Source organism: Canis lupus, chromosome 32 (genome assembly GCF_048164855.1).
Source record: "Canis lupus baileyi chromosome 32, mCanLup2.hap1, whole genome shotgun sequence".
NCBI lineage: Eukaryota > Metazoa > Chordata > Mammalia > Carnivora > Canidae > Canis > Canis lupus.
Window position 1 is genome coordinate 30,177,249 of NC_132869.1, and position 21,808 is coordinate 30,199,056.

Genomic DNA, 21,808 nt, shown 5'->3' on the forward strand with positions numbered 1-21,808 from the left:
CAGCATCCCTGAGTAAGCTATTTTTAAGAGAGATTTCTTATTGATTCAATTAAACATCAGTAGCTTAAGCTAGAAAACAAAATCTTAGTATATCTGAATATAATTTCTGTCATTTCTAATTAGGTTTGCCATATCTTTTAAGAGAGACCAAAGAGAAATGCATTAGCATTTGTGGTATCATCCTCTTTCATCACAGAAATACATAAACATGCCAACCAAATGATACAAAAACGATATAAAATGCTAATAACTCTCACACAGAGAGTGAGTTAGAGAATGAGCAACCAGAGAGTGATTTGACTTGAAAGAGAAAAACTTGAGGTTTGGAAAAGTCCTTAAACGTATTTGCCTTATAGACTGCTTTTTCATCTTATCTTATCCTTATCCTTATTCTTGCTCCATAAACCAAATCAAAATAGTCATCAGATTTATTTTTAGATAAAAATAAAAAATTAAAACTTAAGGCAAGATGTTAAAATGTTGAAATCTGAAGAATCAAGTTTTTAAAAATATCCTATATAATAATAAAGAGATACAGCTAACAACAGAATTATAGCACCATTTCTTCTAAACATTATTTCACTATATTGATACGCTGAACCTCATTATCCTCATAGATATATCCATGGATATACCTAAAAATGTAGAAGTATAATAATCTATTAACATTTGGCAAAAATAAACAGGCCTGCAAAAACTCACAGAAAAGTCACAATAAAAACAACTGGTTGAGAAAAGTGGGAAAATTAAACTGGCAGATAAAACAATCACATGGCAATGATTCCTAAATGTGAGTCATTATAATATTTGTAATCGGTATTTTGAGATATGATCTTAAAAGAATATTCTTTCTTTGGAATGACAACTTATGGAGTCTTACGAAAGCATCCTCTCAAAAAAAAAAAAAAAAAAAAAAAAAAGAAAGCATCCTCTCTACAGTGCATTATCTAAAATACGGATATATATAAATTTATCTAAAACATAAACATACCTTTCTCTGCCGCTTTTTGAAGGGCTTCTTCAATTCGGGATAGCTCTTTCTGTTTAATATCTTGCAAAGATTTTTCTTCTTTTTCAGCGTCATATTTAATACCTAAAAATATATAATTAGTTCATACACTAGGAAATGCAATTATTAAATAAAGAGGAAAAGTTCAACCTCATTATGATTGTGTACTTGTACTGTAAGTCTTGTAAGCCATTTTTTTTGTAACTCAAGAGTTGCATTCTTTAAATTAGTTTTACAGAAAGTTTAAACATAAATAATTCCTATTTATTTTCAAAGCTTTTATCAAAATAGAAAGGAAGAAAGAACGGAATTAAAGGGAGAAAGGAAAAAGGAAAAAAGGTTAAGCAGGAAAGAGTGAGTAGAAAGGTAAAAGGGAGAAACAAAAGGCAGGCAGAAAATTTATCAGAAAATTTCCAGTTATTTTGTCTGAGGGGTAAAATTTTGAGTAAGTATAAAAAACATGTAATCCAATACTAGCTGGTATCAATATAGATTAAAGACTTTCAGAAAGTAACTCAAGAATATATATCAACAATCAGAAAAAAAAAATTTCCTTTTTATCTAGAAATCCCATTTCTGATACTGTGTTCTAAGGAAATAACACAAAAGAACAAAAATGATATCTCTAAGAATAAGGTGTTTATAATGTTCAATGTAACAGCCCAAAACAGTAGGCATCTCACAATGAAATATCATACAGCCTTTCAAAATTACCACTATCACATATCAAAAATATATACAATAAGTAAAAAAATCAGATTCATGTTGTCTATATGTGATATATATCAACTCAAATATGTATATGGTAAAGAACGGAAAGCAAAATATAAAAATAAAAATTGTGTTTGCTTTATGATTGGGAGAACAAGTAATTTTTCCCTAAAATATCCAAACTTTTCTTAACATTAAATTATTCTTATAACTGAAAATACATTGCTTAAATAAACATATTGCTTAAACACTACTGCTTTACAACATTCATTAAAAATTAAAATGCATTCATTTACGATGAAAAAATGACCTATTTCACACACATTTTTTAACATTCCTCAAAATCAGAAGCAAAAAAATAGAGAAAAAAATCTCCATTCTTTAAATCTGTATAACACATCAGTACATTTTTAAAAACTTAATTCACTCATTCTTCAAAAGTAAATTATTTAATGCATTTCAACTCAAAATGAAGACTTAGCTGCAAAATAATTATTCACAGAGAATTTAACAAATGGTTAAAAAAAGGAATAATTCCTTCCAACATAAATTATTTTGTATACAAATGTGGCAATATATATGTGCATATATGTAAAATACATGTATATACGTATTGATTAGTTTATTTAAATTATCTATTTTATTAAACATATTAAAATACTTAACCAAGGTTAACAATTTAATTTCACTATGCTGTTACTGAATGGATATAACCTAATACAACATACTTGCTCCAGGGACAACAAGCAGGTATAGTCCCTCCAAGGTTGCAATAACTGCTTCTCCATAAAGGTTCTTCCAAGGAATCTTCAAAGTTAATTTATCTAAAGAAATATAATTTCAAACTTAAATTCTTATTTGGGCTGCTCCAGAAAATACACATTTCCCACTCTCCATCTAGAGAAAAAGTAAACAAAACCCTTCACACATATAGTATGTATATTAACTCAGGGAAAAAAAAAAAAAAGAAAAAAACCCCAATACTGAAGTTTGCAAAGATTTCTTCCATATTAATTACTATTAGAAGTAACTATGTATATTGTGCTTTATGCTTTCCAAACTTTCTGATATCATTTCATTTAATATTCCCAACCTGTAAGAAGGGATGAGACAGCTATTATTTCAATTTTGAAAACAAGAAATTCATTCCCAGAGAAGTTAAATAAATGACATAAGTCTACCCAAGTCATCAGTGTGGATGTCAGAGTGACTCAACTACTTATACCACCAGAATCACTGGCATCTTTAAATAAAGATGCCCAAAGTTCAAGGAACTGTTTAACCGGATAATAAGCTGAAGAGGAAATAAAATAATGCAACTTAAGGGAGCATATTTTGATGCACCTGCATGGCTTATGCAGGTAAGACAGTTTTACCTGGGAATCTATTCCCAGGGTTAAAATATCAAATTATTTCTCCATCTAAATTTTATTTTTCTTCAGTTTATAAACCTGTTGAGTTTCCTAAACAGCTCCCATGTCAGGGGAGTCTAGAGGTAATGCCAGTATACTCCTGGTCCATTTCTAAGTCTGATAACTTTACAGTGAAAATCACTTGTATTTATAACAAATATTGCTACATATGTAGTTAACTCATAAACTCCTAAAAAGTTGATTTGAGGGGCACCTGGGTAGCTCAGTGGATAGCATCCAACTCTTGATTTCTGCCCTGGTCATAATCTCAGGGTAACAGAATGGAGCCCTCTGTCAGGCCCCATGATTACTTAGCTCAGAGTCTGCTCAAGATTCTCCCTCTCCTTCTCCCTCTGCCTCTGCCCCTCTCCCTGCTCATGTGTGCCCATACACTCTCTCTCTAAAATTAAATAAAATCTTAGAAAAAAAAATAAAGCTGATTTGATTGCCTTTGTGGTGAGCATGAGACTGAAAAAGTTGAAAATGCCCCTTTAGCCCTATAGCTTAAGGAAAAGGGATTGTCTGTTCCCTCTACCTTTTCTTCTCTCCATTTACCCTAATGCATTTTTCCTCCTATCCTTCATTAGCCTGAATTCCACTGGAATTGAGTTATATCATTGCTTCCCATTTATAGAACAGGAAATTTTTTATTTTTTATTTATTTTTTAATTTTTTATTTTTAAGTAAAAAGATAACCAACTTACAGTTTAGCTATTAGAAAACCAAATCATTCTTTTCTTTTTTTTCTTTTTAAGATTTTATTTGTTCACTCATGAGAAACACTGAGAGAGAGAGAGAGTCAGAGACATAGGCAGAGGGAGAAGCAGGCTTCATGCAGGAACCCCAATATGGGACTCAATCCTATGACCCTGGGATCAGGCCCTGAGCAGAAGGCAGACACTCAACCACTAAGCCACCCAGGCGTCCCAAACCAAAACATACTTGAGCTTAACTTAGCCACACTAACTTCACAGGTTAGGTATAATATTTTAACCTAATAAAAGTTTAATAACTAATATAAATGCTCCATAAACCAAAAAAAGAGATAAATTTTTTTAAAAGTATGCTTTGCATCCTTATATGTAGACGGTCAGTGAGTAATCCTAAAGAATGTCATTTAATTCTTTTAATAATTGAAAAGAAAAAAGAACAAATTCTGAAACATTAGCAAACCTCTTCTAAAATATAAACCCAGTTCTAATAACATAATAAATAATGTAATAGTTTTTAAACAAATATAACTCATCTAATACTCTGCAAATGCAATTTCAATACTATGTTCTAAATTTGAAACTTCCTTAAAGACAAATATCTATTCATCCTTGCCTCTCCCACAGCTACCTACATAATCTTGCACATAGCAATGTGTGCATAAATATCTCAAAGGTAAAAAAAAATGAAAGAATGACTTTAACTTTACTCTAGTATTTCAATTCAGCATGCAGAGTGGCAATACTAGATACCACCATAGCTAAATATCAACACTTCACACAGCATAAGGCTCTGTGTAACAGACAAACAAAAAAGATAATGCATGGCCTGAAGCTTTCAATTTAAGGGAGTATCTCCTGTTTCAAGGGACAGAAACACAAAAGTGTTATTTTAAATGAAAAGGAACACATATGGGGGTGCCTGGGTGGCTCAGTCAGTTAAGCATCTGCCTTCAACTCAGGTCATGATCCCAGGGTCCTGGGATTGAGCCCATGTCCTACTTAGCAGGGAGCCAGCTTCTTCTCCCTCTCCCTCTGCCTACTACTCCCCCTGCTTGTGCTCTCTCTCTCTCTCTCAGTCTCTCTGTCAAATAAATAAAATCTTAAAAAAAAAAAAAAGGAACATGTATAGGTAATATAAGTAGACTCAAACAGAAGTATTCAAGTAATTGCTAAGAGATGCTAGAATAGTGAGACAATACCTTTCTTGAATATAAAATAAGTGAAGAAGGAAAGCCACATGGTGAAATAGCAGGGTGATGGAAGTGGAAGGAATGATGGTGGCATAAATGAAAATTCTAAAGTAACAGCAAGTTGTCTAGAGCTATAAATTACATTTTAAAAAAGTAAAAATCAGGTAAGTATGGAACAGTTGAGAGGACTTCACAGGTTATTGTTCTACTAAAAAATTTCTTCAACAAAGATGAATGTTTAGTTATGGATGATCTCAGTGTTAAGAGTTTAGCTGAGGGCAGCCCCGATGGCTCAGTGGTTTAGTGCCACCTTCAGCCCAAGGCGTGATCCTGGAGACCCCCGGGATCGAGTCCCACGTCAGGCTCCCTCCATGGAGCCTGCTTCTCCCTCTGCCTGCATCTCTGCCTCTCTCTCTCTCTCTCAATGTGTCTCTCATGAATAAATAAATAAAATCTTTAAAAAAAAAAAGTTTAGCTGCAAAGACTTTCTACTTACCAAGACATATCCTCTATACTACGTTGCTGCATAATATATCCAGATGGTTGAACAAAATATGAGGGAAATAAGCTATACTTGAATTGTATTTACTAGAGTTTTGCAAATTATATCCCTTTCACATATAAAGAAAAAGCATACAAAACTTAAATATCAATGTTGAATATCAAGATATGTTTCGTGCAGTAGAATCAAAGCCTAATAAGTATCATTGCCCTTCAAATGTCTTTTTTTTTTAGAGGGTAATTTTCTACCCTTTTGTCAAAATCTTAAAGTATTTATGTATTACAATAGCATATATTAGGCCCAGAACTCCAAAACCTCTCACATTTTTGTCCAAGCTAAAAAATGTTTTAGATTAAATAACACAGGAAAAATAAAAAACTAAAAGGACTAAGAATAACTCAAGTGAAGAGTACTTACCAATTTGGCCAGCTTTGACTTTAAAAGGAACATCCAATTCACTCTTAGAAAGGAAGAAAAAAATTTTAAAGACATCTTAAATTATTAAGCTCCCACAAAATCACCTTCGTATCATCATTTAAATACACAATCACCTTGGGGTGCCTGGGTGGCTCAGTTGGTTAAGCGTCTGCCTTCTGCTCAGGTTATGAACCCAAGGTCCTGGGATCAAGCCCCACGTTGGGCTCCCTGCTCAGGAGAGCGTGTGCTTCTCCCTCTCCCTCTGCCCTGCCACCCCCCTCCCCCCATTTCCCTCACCCCCCTCATGCTCTTTCGCTCTCTTTCTCAAATAAATAAAATCCCCCCCCCCAAAAAATATACAATCATCTCGAAGGAAAAATATGAAATAAATTTTCTGTATCTGAGTAACTCAGAAAGGACATCCTGAAAAAAGAGAATTTCTAGTGACTTAAATTGGACTCTGAGGAAAGATTCACAAGAGGAACACAACTATAAATAGAGGCAACAGAAAAAGTGTTTATGGTTAGGAATGCCTGGGTGGCTCAGTCAGTTAAGCGTCTGCCTTCAGCTTAGGTCATGATCCCAGGGTCCTGGGCCTAAGTTCCATGTCAGGTTCTCTGCTCAGCAGGAAGTTGGCTTCTCTCTCTGCCCTCCCACCCTCCACTTCTGCACTCTCTCTCTAATAAATAATAAAATCTTAAAAAAAAAAAGAGTTTGTAGTTAAAGTAATTGGGTAAACTGGTTACTTGTTTTAATAAACCACACCAAGACCAATGGAAATGCCAGGAGCTTTTAAAATAATAGATGGACACTGCTTAACTGAAATACTAGAATAGGAAAAGGAAGAGTCCTTTCACAAAAATTAGTTGAAAATAATAACAACTATTTTCTCTCAAATAAAACATTTGGTAAATAAATAAAACAATCCTAAAAGGAAAGAGAGCTTCCCTACTTATTACTAACCAAATTAGCATTTACTTTAGATAAGTTACTGACAGGTACCAATCATTAATAAAAATAAACTTGCACTTATCTGGATTGGAAAGCACAAATAACTTTTATAGTCACAGAGTACTAAACAATAACTGATATTCACAACGATCACTTGAATCTTTATAATTTTTTTTAAGATTTTATTTATTTATTCATGATAGAGAGAGAGAGAGAGAGAGAGAGGCAGAGACACAGGCAGAGGGAGAAGCAGGCTCCATGCCGGGAGCCGGATGTGGGACTCAATCCTGGGTCTCCAGGATCATGCTCTGGGCCGAAGGCAGGCGCCAAACCGCTGAGCCACCCAGGGATCCCCAAATCTTTATAATTTTTAAAAACTAAACCAATCAGAATAGCCTTTTTGTTAGATGTACCTTAGTACATACTATCAACCTGATGATTGAAATACCTTAGGTAACAATTAACTAAAATAATCATTTTACCCAATCATCTGATTACTCAAGCATTCTAGGTGAACAGGAATTGAATGCAATACTGATCTTCTTCTAAACCAAAAAGCAAAATTCTTCTCTGATGGTAAGAGAACTGCTCTACACCCAAGATAGAAGAGGCAAGTGCAGGGAGAGGGGGATGCATTCAAGGGCATTCATCTTATACTTTAAGTTATACAGGATACAAACTGTAAACTATAACTGTAAACACTTCTAAAAGTTTGGTCTCATGCTCACTTTTGACTCTCATGAAATAATTTTTCACAAAAAATAAACGTAAACAGCCATATTCAAAGTAAATTCTCACCAATCCAATTTAATTTAGGAAGCTAGCTTGAATTAATGGAGAATGTTAATTACAAAATAATTTATTATATTTAATTATAACCCAAATTCAAACTAGACTAAGAGAGATTTCAATTTGTCTCTTAAGCATGTTAGATACATATCCTCTCCCTGCAATTCTATTTACACTTCTTTCCTTCTAAAATATTTTCCTAAAAAAGAAAAAAATAACCTTTATTCCAGTCTCCAGCAAAAGAGTCTTAAGCTCTAAATTTTGGGGTAAAGTTTAAAAAGTTGTAGCATCCTATATAAAGGAAAAGAAAATTTAAATATTTTGAGTGCCCACTACTTGCCAGGCTCTACTTTTAATCTTATTCAAGCCACAAAGGAACAGAGATATTATATCATTTTGTATTATTAACTTCAATTTAAAGATGATTAAACTGGGGGTGTCTCAGTGGTTGAGCATCTGCCTTTGGCTTAGGGCATGATCCTGGGGTCCTGGTATTGAGTTCTGTATCAGGCTCCCTCTGCCTTTGTCTCTGCCTCTGTCTCTGTCTCATGAATAAATAAAATCTTTAAAAATAATAAATTAAAAAAAAAAAGATGATTAAACTAATGCTCACGGAAACTGAGAAACTTGCCAAAAGTCTCATAGCTGGTGAAAGGGCAGAGCTAGCTCTGAAACCCAGGTCTGCTAGACTACAAGGTCCATGCCCTTTCCACCATGCCTGCCAAGTTGTTTTCAGGAGAACAAAATTAATTGTTACTTCTCGTGACAAAGTTCCATCTCTAGGATCTTTAGTATCCAAAACTGGCTTCCCTGACACCAGTCATGTGAACACTTTGAGTATAAGACTCTCCTTAGATACACAGTTTAATATGTAGAAATCCAACCAGAAGTCAACACTAGGATTATAAACATACTATAGTTTGTTAGAAATTTGATCAATTATTAAAGAATAATTACTCATTCTGGGGCACCTGGGTGGCTCAGTGGGTTAAGAGTATGACTGCTGATTTTGGCTCAGGTCATGATGTCAGCGTTGAGATAGCCCCACATCAGGTTCCATGCTCAGCAGAGTCTGCTTGGGATTCACTTTCTCCCTTCTCCCTCTGCCCCTCCCCTCACCTGCATGTGCGCGCTCTCTCTTTAAAACAAATACATTTTTTTAAAAAGTCTAAAAAAAAAAAAAAAGAATAAACTCATTCTTAAGTGACTTCATAGAATCAAATTAAGTCTAATAGGCTAAAGCCTAACAGGGAAGGGGATGGGAAGTAAGGGATGGAGAGCCAGAATCCAAAAAAGCTACCTGACTTATTAATAGTACCATAATATTATAAAGCTGGACTGTCAATGTATTTCCAAAGATATAATTATTCATTTGACAAATTGCTAAAATCAAATTCTTATTTACCAAAAAAATATGTAAAGACAATTTTGGAGAAAATTATTTCAAGGAAGACAAATGTCTACTATAAAGCTATTCAGTCAAGTCAAGGAAAAACATTCCATTTCCCAAAAGATACCATTTTGATCATCAGGGGGAAAAAAATCCAAATTTTTAATCTCAGATTTTCCTATAGCAAACCATTAAACAAGTAATCCTTCCCTGAACGACTCACATTATCTGGTACCAGGTAACCAAGAATTTCTGGGAGCTTACCAAATTAACTGAATAATCAACATAGCTTGAAAACTTACCAGAGCATTTTCTTTTATCTGTAGGTTATCTAAGGCCACATTACCTTAAAAAAAAAAAAAAAAGGAAAAATATGAAGTTAAAATATCAATTAATGTAACCTCATAATGCAGTACCAAACACTATGATACTATGCTAAGTGATAAAAAGACAATAAGCAAAGGAAACTTCAAGAACTTAAGCAGCTAATAACACTTGAGATATATATATATATATATGACACATGGATACATACATACACTGATATGTGTGTGTGTGTGTGTGTGTGTGTATACTATAGGCTAGCCCAACACAAAAGAAATTATAAAATATTTAAACTGGCTAACATTCAAATAGACAATGTGAAAGAATTTGGAGACTTTCAGACTGAAGAATTCTAGAACCTAAGAAAGTACCTATCATTTTGTATGATTAAGCCAAAGCACCCCCTCACATAAAGGACATAAAGAGATCACTATTAGAACAGATCAATTATATTGTAACCCAGGATTCTCTCCTTAATTATGGTGTTAATGAACATTTTCTACAGGAATATAATGTTGGTCTTTTAAAACTCCAAACATGCTAACTTCCCAATGATTATTGTTTATGGTTCTAAAGTTACTGTTTGGGACGCCTGGGTGGCTCAGCAGTTGAGCACCTGCCCTCAGCTCAGGGCATGATCCAGGAGTCCCAGGATCGAGTCCCACATCAGGCTCCCTGCATGGAGCTTGCTTCTCTCTCTGCCCAGGTCTCTGCCTCTCTCTTACTGTGTCTCTCATGAATAAATATATATAAAAAAAATCTTTTAAAAAATTTTAAAATTAAAGTTACTTTTATTTTTTTAAGTAAACCCTATACCTCCCATGTGACACTCAAACTCACAACACCAAGATCAGAGTAATGATCAGAGTGGTTATTTCTATAATAAAGTTCATTTGTTATACATTTATTTTAATTTTCTAAAATAAACTGCTGAAAGCCGCAAAAAAAGGAGAAGGAGGTAAGAAGCCTTACAAGCCTTATCAGCATTATAATAGGACAAACGGGAAAGAGTACAGGCAGTGGAGCAGCTTCCACAATACACTAAAAAGAAGGGGATCTGGGTGGCTCAGTGCAGTAAGCATTTGACTTCTGATTTCTGTTCTCATCATGATGTCAGGGTCATGAGATGAATCCATATCATCCCGTCGTCCTGTGCTGCCCCATCTTACCCAGGAGTCTACTTAAGATTCTTCCTCCCTCTCCTTCTGTCTCTGTCCCTGTCCCTACTCACAAGCACTCTCTCTCTCTCTCTCTCTAAAAAAAAAAAAAAAAAAAAAACACGCTAAAGAGAAATTAAAACCTGAAATAGTAACTTCAAAGTCAAAGAGGTAGAGTCAGGGTAAAAAGTTATTTTATAGGTAGAACTGACAAGATGACATCACAGACCAAATTCAGGAATAATAAAGTAGTGGTGGAAAAAAGACACATGTTCTGGAATTGGGAAAAAAAAAAATCCTTAAGTATTATACGTAGGGAGGTCTGGGTGGCTCGGTGGTTGAGTGCCTGCCTTCAGTTCAGGGCATGATCCCAGGGTCCTGGGATAGAATCCCACATAGGGCTCCCCACAGGGAGCCTGCTTTTCCCCTCTGCCTGTGTCTCTGCCTCTCTCTCTCTCTGTATCTCTTCTGAATGAATAAATAAAATCTTAAAAAAAAAAAAGAAAAAAAAGAGGAGATCCCTGGGTGGCTCAGCAATTTGGCACCTGCGTTCAACTCAGGGCGTGATCCTGGAGTCCCGGGATCAAGTCCCACATCGGGCTCCCTGCATGGTGCCTGCTTCTCCCTCTGCCCGTGTCTCTGCCTCTCTTTCTCTGTGTGTGTGTGTGTGTGTATGTCTCTCATGAATAAATAAATAAAATCTTTAAGAAAAAAAGAAGTATTACATGTAAAAATTACATAAAAAGGAAAAATATTGCTGGATTTAATTTGATCAATGATGGATTATAAATAATCACAATTGGAAACTCTACTCAAGTCAAAAGAACTGAGCTGCACAGATGCTAGTACACATTTGAAGCAATCCAAACTAGTTTAACAAGATCTAAGGCCCATAAAGAGACATGCAAACTTACTCATGAATTTGGATAGCTCTACTCAGTGATCCTCACTAGTGGGTCAAATGTCATTAGGGGTGCTCACAAATAATCTACATTAGATATAAAGTATTTTTTTAACAATTATTAAGACACTAACACAATGTAGGTAAAAATATAAATGCGTTTATAAAAAGTGGGCTATTTTTAATCAGTCTTTCATCTTTAATGAATAGACGGTATTTATTTATTTAGATTTTATTTATTTACTCATGAGAGACAGAGAGAGAGGCAGAGACATAGACAGAGGGAAGAAGCAAGCTTCCAATGGGGAGCCCGATGCGGGACTTGATCCTGGGACTCCAGGAGCCAAAGGCAGATGCTCAACTGCTGAGCCATCCAGGCATTCCAAATAGATGATATTTAAATGTGAAATACTGAAAACTACCAATACGATTAACACAGTTGAACAAGTATACTTAGAAAGTCAGACAAAAGAGGTAACTGATTATTGCTAACAGGATTAAAGATTTTTTAATTAATGTTTTTCAGTATTTTCTAGCTTTTTTAATAATCAAATATGATTGCTAAAATTATACAAACTGTGATAATGGAAAACAAAACAAAGGTAAATTCTAATGTCAGTAGGACCTCAATATATTTATATACATTCCTCCTACATCTAATATCTACCTTACAAGACACATTAAAAAGTATCTTATTTCTGCTATGTAGAGTCTAGCAAGCAAATGCAAACTTCCTCTCTGCAAAATGTGATACTATCTAACAGTAAATATAACAATGAAATAAGAATGACACATTCTATAAATTATCTGCACTGAAGGTGGAGCCACTAGCCCTACCACAAAGAAAAGGGGAGGGATAGCAGCATATTACAGATTAACACCAGGGTAAAAGTGCATTCATTCATTCGACCAGTAGATGAGTGCTTTATCTATGTAAGGCACTGTGCTAACATGTACCCTTCCACTAACCTGCATGCTTTTCTGCAGGCATATCTGCAGGAGTTTAATTATCTATATCCTCAGAATATTAGAAATTTTGTTTACATAAAAAATAATTTATAAGACTAAGACTAAAGCAGACTCCCTCCTAAATATCAACCATTTTATTTTTAAATGAATACTGAGGGAAAAGTTAGATTTAATTTCCTGCTTCTACTTCAAGATAACATAATAATTCCATATATAAGCAAATAACTTTAGTGCTACAGCCAGATCACAAGGCTAAGAACAGAGGCCATAGAAAGTTCCTGAAAACCTAGAGGAAGGATAAATATTTGTGTCAAGACTTTAAAAAACAAACAAACAAGAAAAAGAATGAATGATAATTAGAGGGGCGCCTGGGTGGCTCAGTGGTTGAGCATCTGCCTTTGGCTCAGGTTGTGATCCCGAGGTCCTGGGATCTAGTCCCAAATCAGGCCCCTTGCAGGAAGCCTGCTTCTCCCTCTGCCTATGTGTCTACCTCTCTCTCTGTGTGTGTGTGTCTCTCATGAATAAATAATTAAAATCTTTAAAAAGAAAAAAAACGAATGATAATTGGAGATAAACTAGATAAACCTAACTCTTCCAGCAAGGAGGGCACTAAAGCCAATCCCACAATCAGGTGTCTCTACTCCCATAGAGAAGTTCCAAGAAGACGGTGGTGATACACAAGTAAGGAAGTTCTATGAAGTGATTTCCTTTTATGATGGACTGACAGGTCTAAAGGATAAGAGTAAGTAGTAAGTGAAGTCAGTGTTTCAAAAGAGAAGACTTCTCATTCTCACCTTATATGATTCTCAGTAATAAACTAGAAACAGGGATCCCTGGGTGGCGCAGCGGTTTAGCGCCTGCCTTTGGCCCAGGGCACGATCCTGGAGACCCGGGATCAAATCCCACGTCAGGCTCCCGGTGCATGGAGCCTGCTTCTCCCTCTGCCTGTGTCTCTGCCTCTCTCTCTCTCTCTCTCTCTCTCTGTGACTATCATAAATAAAAAATAAAATAAAATAAAATTTAAAAAATAAAATAAAATAAAATAAACTAGAAACATTTTGACGAGCATATATAGCTAGGGAGTCACACACAGTTTCCAAATTAATTGTAAAGGGTATTTTCAGAACTAGTTTAAAGGGTAAATTCTGGATCAAAATTTAATAATCTTTACTAATGAACCAGAAGATGAAAATGATGACAAAAATCTATTAAATTAGCAAAGGACACCAACGTAAATAGAGTTGGAGTCATCTCAAAAAATACAATAGAGGGGATCCCTGGGTGGCTCAGCGGTTTAGCGCCTGCCTTCAGCCCAGGGCATGATCCTGGAGTTCCGGGATCAAGTCCCACGTCAGGCTTCCTGCGTGGAGCCTGCTTCTCCCTCTGCCTGTGTCTCTGCCCCCCCCCACCCTCTCTATGTGTCTCTCATGAATAAATAAATAAAATCTTTAAATAAAAATTAAAAAAAAACAGAAAAAGAAATGGTTGCCAAATTACAGAAAACAACCAAATTAGCAGATTTGTGAATACAAATGAAATGGTACTGGCATAATATGTAACAAGCTTAAGTCTAAGAATGGCTTCTAAAACATAATAGTCTACAAAATAAATAAAGAAAGGTGATACTGATGTTAAATACCTTCAATTAGAAATTATCTAGACTTTCACAGAAGTTTAGCTATATCTTTCTAGTGGCACTTAACTACATAAATCCCTAATCTGATTATAAACTTCTTACTGAGTCTCCTCATAGTAGGTGCTCAATAAACAGACATAATTGATTTAGAATGCATATTTTACTGAGGTAGGATGACTACAGTAAGAACATAAAATCGTTCTATTTTAGACCCTCTGAGCTACAACCTTTCTTGATCCTCACAGCCTTCTAATGAAGGAGACAGGACATAGACATCAAGCAAAAGAAACCGAGGCTTAGGGAGGCTAATGACTGGCCTAAGGTTACTATGTCAACCTAGTGAGTGGTAGACCAGAGATCAAATTCTCTGATGCCCAGTGTTTTGTTCAGAGTATCACACTGTCTTCCAAAGAGCAGAGAAGAATGGGTAAAGAATTTTAATTCTGAAAATAATTCTATCTCCCTTGAGGGGAAAAAATGCCATACACGGAGAGGCCTGGATCCACTTTTGGTCTTTGCATTTTAAGACTGTGAAAAAAAATCCAAACACAAAGGAAAACTAAAATCAATACAACTAACAAGGACAAAACCAGTAAGAAAGACAGAGTCCAGGTGTATGTTAGGAGGATTATCAGAAAAAAGGATAGTGCCACAGTGGAAAATACAGAAGCAGGAGAAAGCATTGCAAAATAACCATTTTAGGACTTTTCAAAAATCTACGTTTTTCTAGAAACAAAAGACAGAAATTCCTAAGTTATTCAGAACCATAAATATCTTTAAACCTAATTCCCTCTCACTTTACATATAACAACCAAAAAAAAAAATGAAGCCTAAAGAGATCAGGCAATTTATCTAAGATCAGACAATTAACGTGTAGCAGTGCTAATAGAACCTAATGATAATTGGAGATAAACTGGATAAACCTAATCCTGGTCAATGTTCTTAATGTAAAACAAACTAATTCAAAACTGTGTTTAAAAACAAAACAAAAAACTCCAACAAACAAAGATGCCATGCGTTACTCCATGAAACTAGCTTTGCATACTATAAAATAATAAATAGGTAATGCTATATATTTGTTACCTTTACATATCTATCACAGACTCATTATTCATTTGAAATTATATAAAATATTCAGACATTCATTCTCCAATAAAGTGAGTTAAAGTAATGACTGAGCAGTTTTTTAAAACATAAATCAAATTATTTTCAATAATCATTGGTTTAGTAAGGAATATTGAAGAAACTATTGTAGCAATTCATTTCAATTGAATCTTTCCATTCAACCCAAATTAACTAGTTAACAGACTTTTTTTTTTTTTAAGTTTTATTTATCTAAGTAACCCCTACACAAACCCAAGATCAAGAGGCACACAAGCTCCTCCGCCTCTCCCTCCTCCCACTGAGCCAGGTAGGTGCCTCCCGCAAACTCCTCTTACTAGGAGTTCACAGACTCTGTCTTGGCAGAAAAAAAGGAAAGGAAACAATCGACTCTTACTCTTTCCATTTCCCTGTTGAAACAGGAAGTCTTGGCAAAGAAAGATGAAAAACTGCCAGATTACCAGCAAACTTTCTCCCTTTCAGGGATCTTGTAATAGTGAGTAGTGTAGCAGAGCTTCCTAGCAGAATGGTTATCAAACTACCAACTTCCAGTTTTATTTCTGGAAAAGGGATTTTTCATTTATGATGCTATTTCAAAATATGGTAAGGTATTTTCAATTGAAGTTTTTAAGCATTGCTTTGATAATAACCGAGCCTAAATATATATTTCAATATTGAACTGTTATTTATTTTACATGCTACAGGACAAACTACTAACAAGCATGGCCTTCACTATACCAAGGGTTGGCCAGGAGGAGGAAAAGACTAAAAAAAAGATCCCTCTAAAACTTTAGAAATATCTAGATACTGCTGTTTTGTTAAGGTTAAAAAGAAGCAAAGAGGCCAGCTTTTTCTTGTATTCTCAAGATACTCTACGGCTACCTGTTAAGATAATGTAAAATATTAGATTTAGATTCACAAATATATCAGTATGAGGCTGGAACTTCATTTATCTTAATGTTATATTTCACGTCTGTGACTCTTTGCTCACCATTCTGAGTGAAGAAAAAGAAGAAAGATGCAGTGATTACGACTTCCCACTACGTAGGCAAAGCAAGTGGCACAAAGACGTATCCAATGAAGGAGATCACTCTACTCTGGCCTTGTTCAATCACAAAGATTAAAAGCCTGAAGAGATGACCTTGTCAACCCTCTCACCTACAGATAAGAAACTAGTGGTCACTGGTCAATGACTTGCCAAAAGCCCCACAATTTGGGCACCATCAGAGATGGAATTAGATCCTTCCTTCCTTATGCTGCTCTGCCCAAAAGTATCTGGCAGCTGACAGAATAGCATCAGGCCTGAGGTGAAGAACAGTACAGTAATCAGCATAGGTTCAGCCTGGTTTGCAAAAATACAAACTCTGCAGGCACTCCACTTGGCTTCTACTCCTGATCACTGTAGCCACTCCTTGCAACCAACACATCACAGCCTCTAGGTATATTCTGTTTAATCAAAGAGAGAATTCGGATTGAAGGATTTTCCTGCTGACTTTCCACAGTTAATCACTTTGAAAAATCAAATCCACAAAGGTTCTAGATTGCCACAATACTTACTTAAGCCAAGTTGCAAAAGATAGGGTGTTTCAACATACCTTTTCAATACATGTTACTCTTAAAACAATTATATCCTGGACACAGCTCAAATAGCTAAAGGCTGTGCAATTTATCTTTAGGTATCAGGTTGTGGAGAACAAAAACCTTCCTACCTGCATAGGCAAGCAACATGCCCACCACACACTCTTCTGGGTCTGAAAGCCTTACTTACAAACTAGCTGGCATCTAAGTATATAAGTGTAAATGTAAGTATTTTAAGTGCAAATTCAAATGCAAATGAGTTTTTTTCCTTTTAAAACGTTTGGAAAATAAGAAATGTTTAGATGTGTTGTGTTTGCTCTAAACCAAACTGTAACATTTCAGAACATGAAAATTACAAAGTTTGAAGCCTAGAAGAAATATACTCATGAAAATAAAACAAAGCAGCCTGTTTTCCATTAACTCAGCTATGTTTGTTTATCATCACTATTACTATCAGTGTTAACAATTTAACAATTATAATTACAGAGGATTTTCGGACTGTGTCACAAACACAGTGCTATTTCCCCATTTTACAGATAAGGAAACTGAGGTTTAAAGAATTAAAATATTTTGCCTATGGATCCCACAGTTAGTAAATAATCAGGGCTTCATTTTCCTACAACAAGCAAGATTTTTTAAAAGATCATTCTGCTTAAATCACTGTAAAAACAAACATGAACTGTTTGGCATTAAAAAAAATCTTTAAAAGAATAAAAACAAAACAAAAGATAGCTTTTTTTTTTTTTGCTTCTCCAATTTAAAGGTAATATTCTTAGTACTCTTCCTGATTCAAGACTTTCAAATAAAATTTCCCTTTCCTTCTTACTCTACAACTTTTTATTATGAATTTCACTGTAAATGTCTATATATGTATGAATATACATACACCACAATCCTTTTCAAGTTGTTTACTTTTAAAACTACTTCCTGATATCATCCAAAGATTTTGCATTTCTACCAACATACCTTTCAATCACTTAAGATATGTTTCTCTCTTAAGTTACAAATTTCATGAGGAATATACATCTAAGTCCTTTTCCACTTCTTATTACAACTTGTTCAGCACCCAGAAGGTCTCTTAAAAATGCAAAAGACAAACTCAATATTCTCCTTCAACCTGAGTTTCTCAACAAACATTTTCGGCTGGCTAATTCCTTGTTGTAGGGAGCTGTCCTGTGCATTGCAGGATGTAGCAGTATGCCTAGGGTCTACCCACTAGATCCCAGCAGCATACCCCTGTTACTCAATGTGACAACCAAAAATGTCTCAGACATTGCCAAATATTCCTTTGGGGCAAAGTCATTTCCAGTCGAAAATCATTGCTTTAGCCTAGTCAAACATTCCAGGTAAGTAGTATCAATTTAGGGGGTGCCTGGGTGGTTCAGTCAGGTAAGTGTCTCCCTTCCACTCAGGTCATGATTCCAGGGTCCTGGGATTGAGTCTCACATTGGGCTCCATGCTCCACAGGGAGCCTGCTTCTCCCTCTCCCTCTGCCTGCTGTTCCCTCTGCTTGTGCTCACTCTGTCAAATAAACAAATAAAATCTTTTTTTTTTAAGTATCAATTTAGTTTTCCATTTGTTTCTAAAGAATAGTAACATCAGCCCTGTGAAATGTTTATAGAGGTTGAATTCTTTTATCACAACTTAAAAATTTAACAAGAAAAAAATGGAAACAGCCAAACTCTACTACACATAACCCTTATTTATTAAAAGTTTTCAAATAAGATTATATAAAATTTCCAGTTCTTTATAAAACTTGCCAATGTAATGGATGTCCTAAATTATCAGCTATTTCATTAATACACCCACTTGTTTACCACCAAAACAAAGGGTGGCAAAACTTTATAGAAGCAGAGATGTGGGCTGATAAAGCGGAGGGAATCCCTATGTGGACCTGCAGTAGATACAGTTAGTTCCTGAAAGGAGTTTATTTTCTCAGCCCTATATTAAAACCGATGTTTGCCACCAACAGCATACCTCATTCTAAAACAATACAAAAAAAAAAAAAAAAAAGAAGAAGAAAGTTTCTTTTCCTACATACCACCTAAAAAAGGGACGAATTTTAAATGACATAATACTGTGGCATTTTTAATTTCAGATGTGTAAAAGTTCAAAATCCCCAGGCAGCATACTTCACAATTTCATACTAAAAACATGTACAAAAAAAATAAATAAATAAAATAAAAAATAAATAAAAATAAAAATAAATAAAAACATGTACAACTAACATGAAAGTATTGGCACTGGAAGGAACCTCAGATGTTACCTATTACAACTTCCAATTTTAAAGAAAAAGGAAAGTACGAATTGGTAGAGAAGAAACCTTTGAATATATCCATAAACTTTCTTTTTTAAAAAAAATCCATCTGATGTAAATAGGATACAGTGTTTGAACTTAACCTTACTTTAACTTTAGGTGATTTTGAGTAGTGACCACGTAGGAATATTCCATTATCTGGTATGATTTTTTTTTCTTTTAAAGTTTAAATTAAGATGAAAAAAACGAAGGCCAAGGAAGGTTAGTGGCTTGTCCAACACAACAACCTAGAGCCCACGTTTCATCAATGCTAGCCTAGTTGATTGCTAGGGTTGATTGCTGCAGAAGGCAGCGCATGTTTGACTCCTTAAAAGTCTCATCTTAACTTCTCTTTTTTTGCATTGTATTAGCCGTGAGGGAGGGCATGTAAACAAAGAATGCAGTGTTGGCCAAACCACACAGAACCAATCAAATGACTAGCCACCTCTTCAAAGAAGGCTCATCCACAATCTAGGGCAGTGCTCATGGTTCTAGGACAACATCGCTCAATATAAATACATGGTTCACGTCTGTAGTTATAAATTTCAGGGGCCAGGTTTTAAAAAAAAAAAGGAAAAAAGAAACGGGGGAATGAACTTCTAATGATATGTTGTGTTTAACCCAATGTGCCCAAATATTATTTCAACACATAATCAACATAAAAGATTGAGATACTACACTTTCTCCTACTGAGTATTTTCAAAACAACACCTTCTTGGACACTTAGAGCAAACCTCAATGTGAACTAACTGCATTCCGAGTGCCTAATAGACGCAGTGGCTGCTGGCTACCCTATCAGGCAGTGCAGGTCTTTAACTTTTAGACTAAAGTAAAAGCAGCTCCACGCGCTTGAGCAGTTCTTTGGGTTTCCTTCCAAAGCTGACAAAATTCCCAAAAGTCCTTTACAGAATGAAACAAGTATCCTCAAGATCCCCGAAGCTTAATATGCATCATCAGCACAAATAATCCTCCTGAAGAGCGTGCAAGCATACTACTTCCTGCCTCCTTGTACATACTCGGTGTGGGGGGCAGTGTGCGTTTGGGGCATGCACCGAGCTGAGGATGATGCCCGTCGTGGCTTGAATTATCTGTCATCCGAAACAGAACTGAAAAAAAAAGTCTACTGGAGCCAGGGAAACGTTAAGGGAAGAAAATCGTTTTCTCGGATGCTAAAAGTAGTGTAAGAAGCCATGCTAAACAGGCCTTCAGTAACGATCTTCCAGGGCCAATCGGTCCCTTCTCAAATTCTGCCGCTCTATAGAGAAGGAAAGCAGTTCCTGCTCGCCATAAAATGCCCAGAGAAGGGGACTGGGAAAGGCGATTTCCTTTTTCTTCCTTTCCTTGGCGCCACTTATCAGAGTGTGTGAGCGCACAGCCATGCCGGCTGCACGCGGTGCGGGAGGAGGAACCTCTCTCCGCAGGCCGCGGAGCCCCCGGGGCCAGGTGAGGCCGGGGGGGGGGGGGGGGTCCCGGCGGGGCGCGGGGTCCGCCCCCGGGGCCGGAAGGTGGGAGCTCCCGCAGCGCGAGCGCGACCCCGGCCGCGTCTCCCCCCGCCGGGCGGGCACCCCGGGCCTCCCGGCACCCGCGCACCTGCCGCCTGGGGAGGGGGCCCCGCCGAGCGCCCTCCCCGGAGGCGGAGTCTCGGGCGGCAGAGGGAGCTGGGCCCGGGCTGGAGCCGCGCGGGAGGGGCCGCGGCGGGGCCCCCGCAGCCTGCACGGACAGGCCGCCCGCCGCGCCCTCTCGCTTACCGCCCCAGATCCCCAGCTTCAGCTGGGACTTGTTCAGGTTCTCCACATAGTCCCCCAGGAAGCGGTTCAGCAGGTCCGCGACCACCGACTCCAGCACCATGGTGGGACTGAGGAACCGACCGGCAGAGGGAGGAGCCGGAACCGCCCGGCGCAGCTGAGGGCGGCGAGGCGCGCCGCGAAGGACAGCCCCGAGGGCGCCGCCACGCCCCCACGCCGCGCGCGTGACCCAGGCTCTGCGCAGGCGCGCGGCCGCGCACGCGCACGCGCAGGCGCCGCCGCCCCCGCCGCCGGGGACCCCAGGATGCGCGCGCGGTGCGGGAAGCTCGGCTCCTCTCTGCAGCTGCGGCCCCGGCCACGCGAGGGCGGGCGGAGGAGCAACGCGGAGGCCGGCTTTGCGCCTGCCCTCGCAGCCCGAGGCACCAGAGGACCGGGATGTTAAGGAAAAGGAAGGGCGGGGATCCCTGGGTGGCTCAGCCCTTTGGCCCGGGGCGTGATCCTGGAGACCCAGGATCGAGTCCCACGTCGGGCTCCCTGCATGGAGCCTGCTTCTCCCTCTGCCTCCGTCTCTGCCTATCATGAATGAATAAATTTAAAAAATAAATAAAAATTCATAAAAGAAAAGGAAGGGCAGGCGTTACTGAGCGCAGCGACATCTCTGCGGCCGCTCCGTGCGCCTACCGTCGCCTCCAGTCCCCGCGAGCCCACCGTCCTGGGCAGAAGCAGATCCCCCGGTGCCCCGCCTGGCCCCGAGCGGACCCGCGCCTCCCAGGCCCAAGTCCATCCTCAGCGCCTCCTACGCAACCAGCCTCTTTCACCCCTGGGTCAGGCGGGGGGAAGGAGCCGCTGTGCCCTTGTCCTGCTGCAGTTAACGCCACACATCTCCGTTTCTTTTTGCTTCTTGAAAACTTTATTTAAAAGTAAAAGAGGGAACAGAATGGCATCAAAGAAATGAAAGATTAAGATGGCAACTGAATATGCATTTTGTTCCTGCCCTTTCCCTGAGCTTGATTCACT

General features: G+C 37.6%; 1 protein-coding gene across 5 annotated transcripts in view; it reads right to left on the reverse strand.

The window, feature by feature from the left end:
* The window catches only part of VPS13C (vacuolar protein sorting 13 homolog C), a 168,828-nt gene extending 147,825 nt beyond the window's left edge, over positions 1-21,003 (reverse strand). For all 5 annotated transcript variants that reach the window (XR_012022719.1, XR_012022721.1, XM_072808964.1 and 2 more), the window contains exons 1-5: positions 20,795-21,003; positions 9,387-9,430; positions 5,955-5,997; positions 2,449-2,544; positions 992-1,093 (exon numbers count right to left, since the gene is read on the reverse strand). Coding sequence is in view for 3 of the 5 variants with exons in the window: in XM_072808964.1 (XP_072665065.1) it covers positions 992-1,093; positions 2,449-2,544; positions 5,955-5,997; positions 9,387-9,430; positions 20,795-20,894 (385 nt within the window). In the remaining 2 variants the exon portion in view is untranslated. The remainder of the gene's footprint in view (positions 1-991; positions 1,094-2,448; positions 2,545-5,954; positions 5,998-9,386; positions 9,431-20,794) is intronic.
* Between the last annotated feature and the right edge of the window lie 805 nt (positions 21,004-21,808).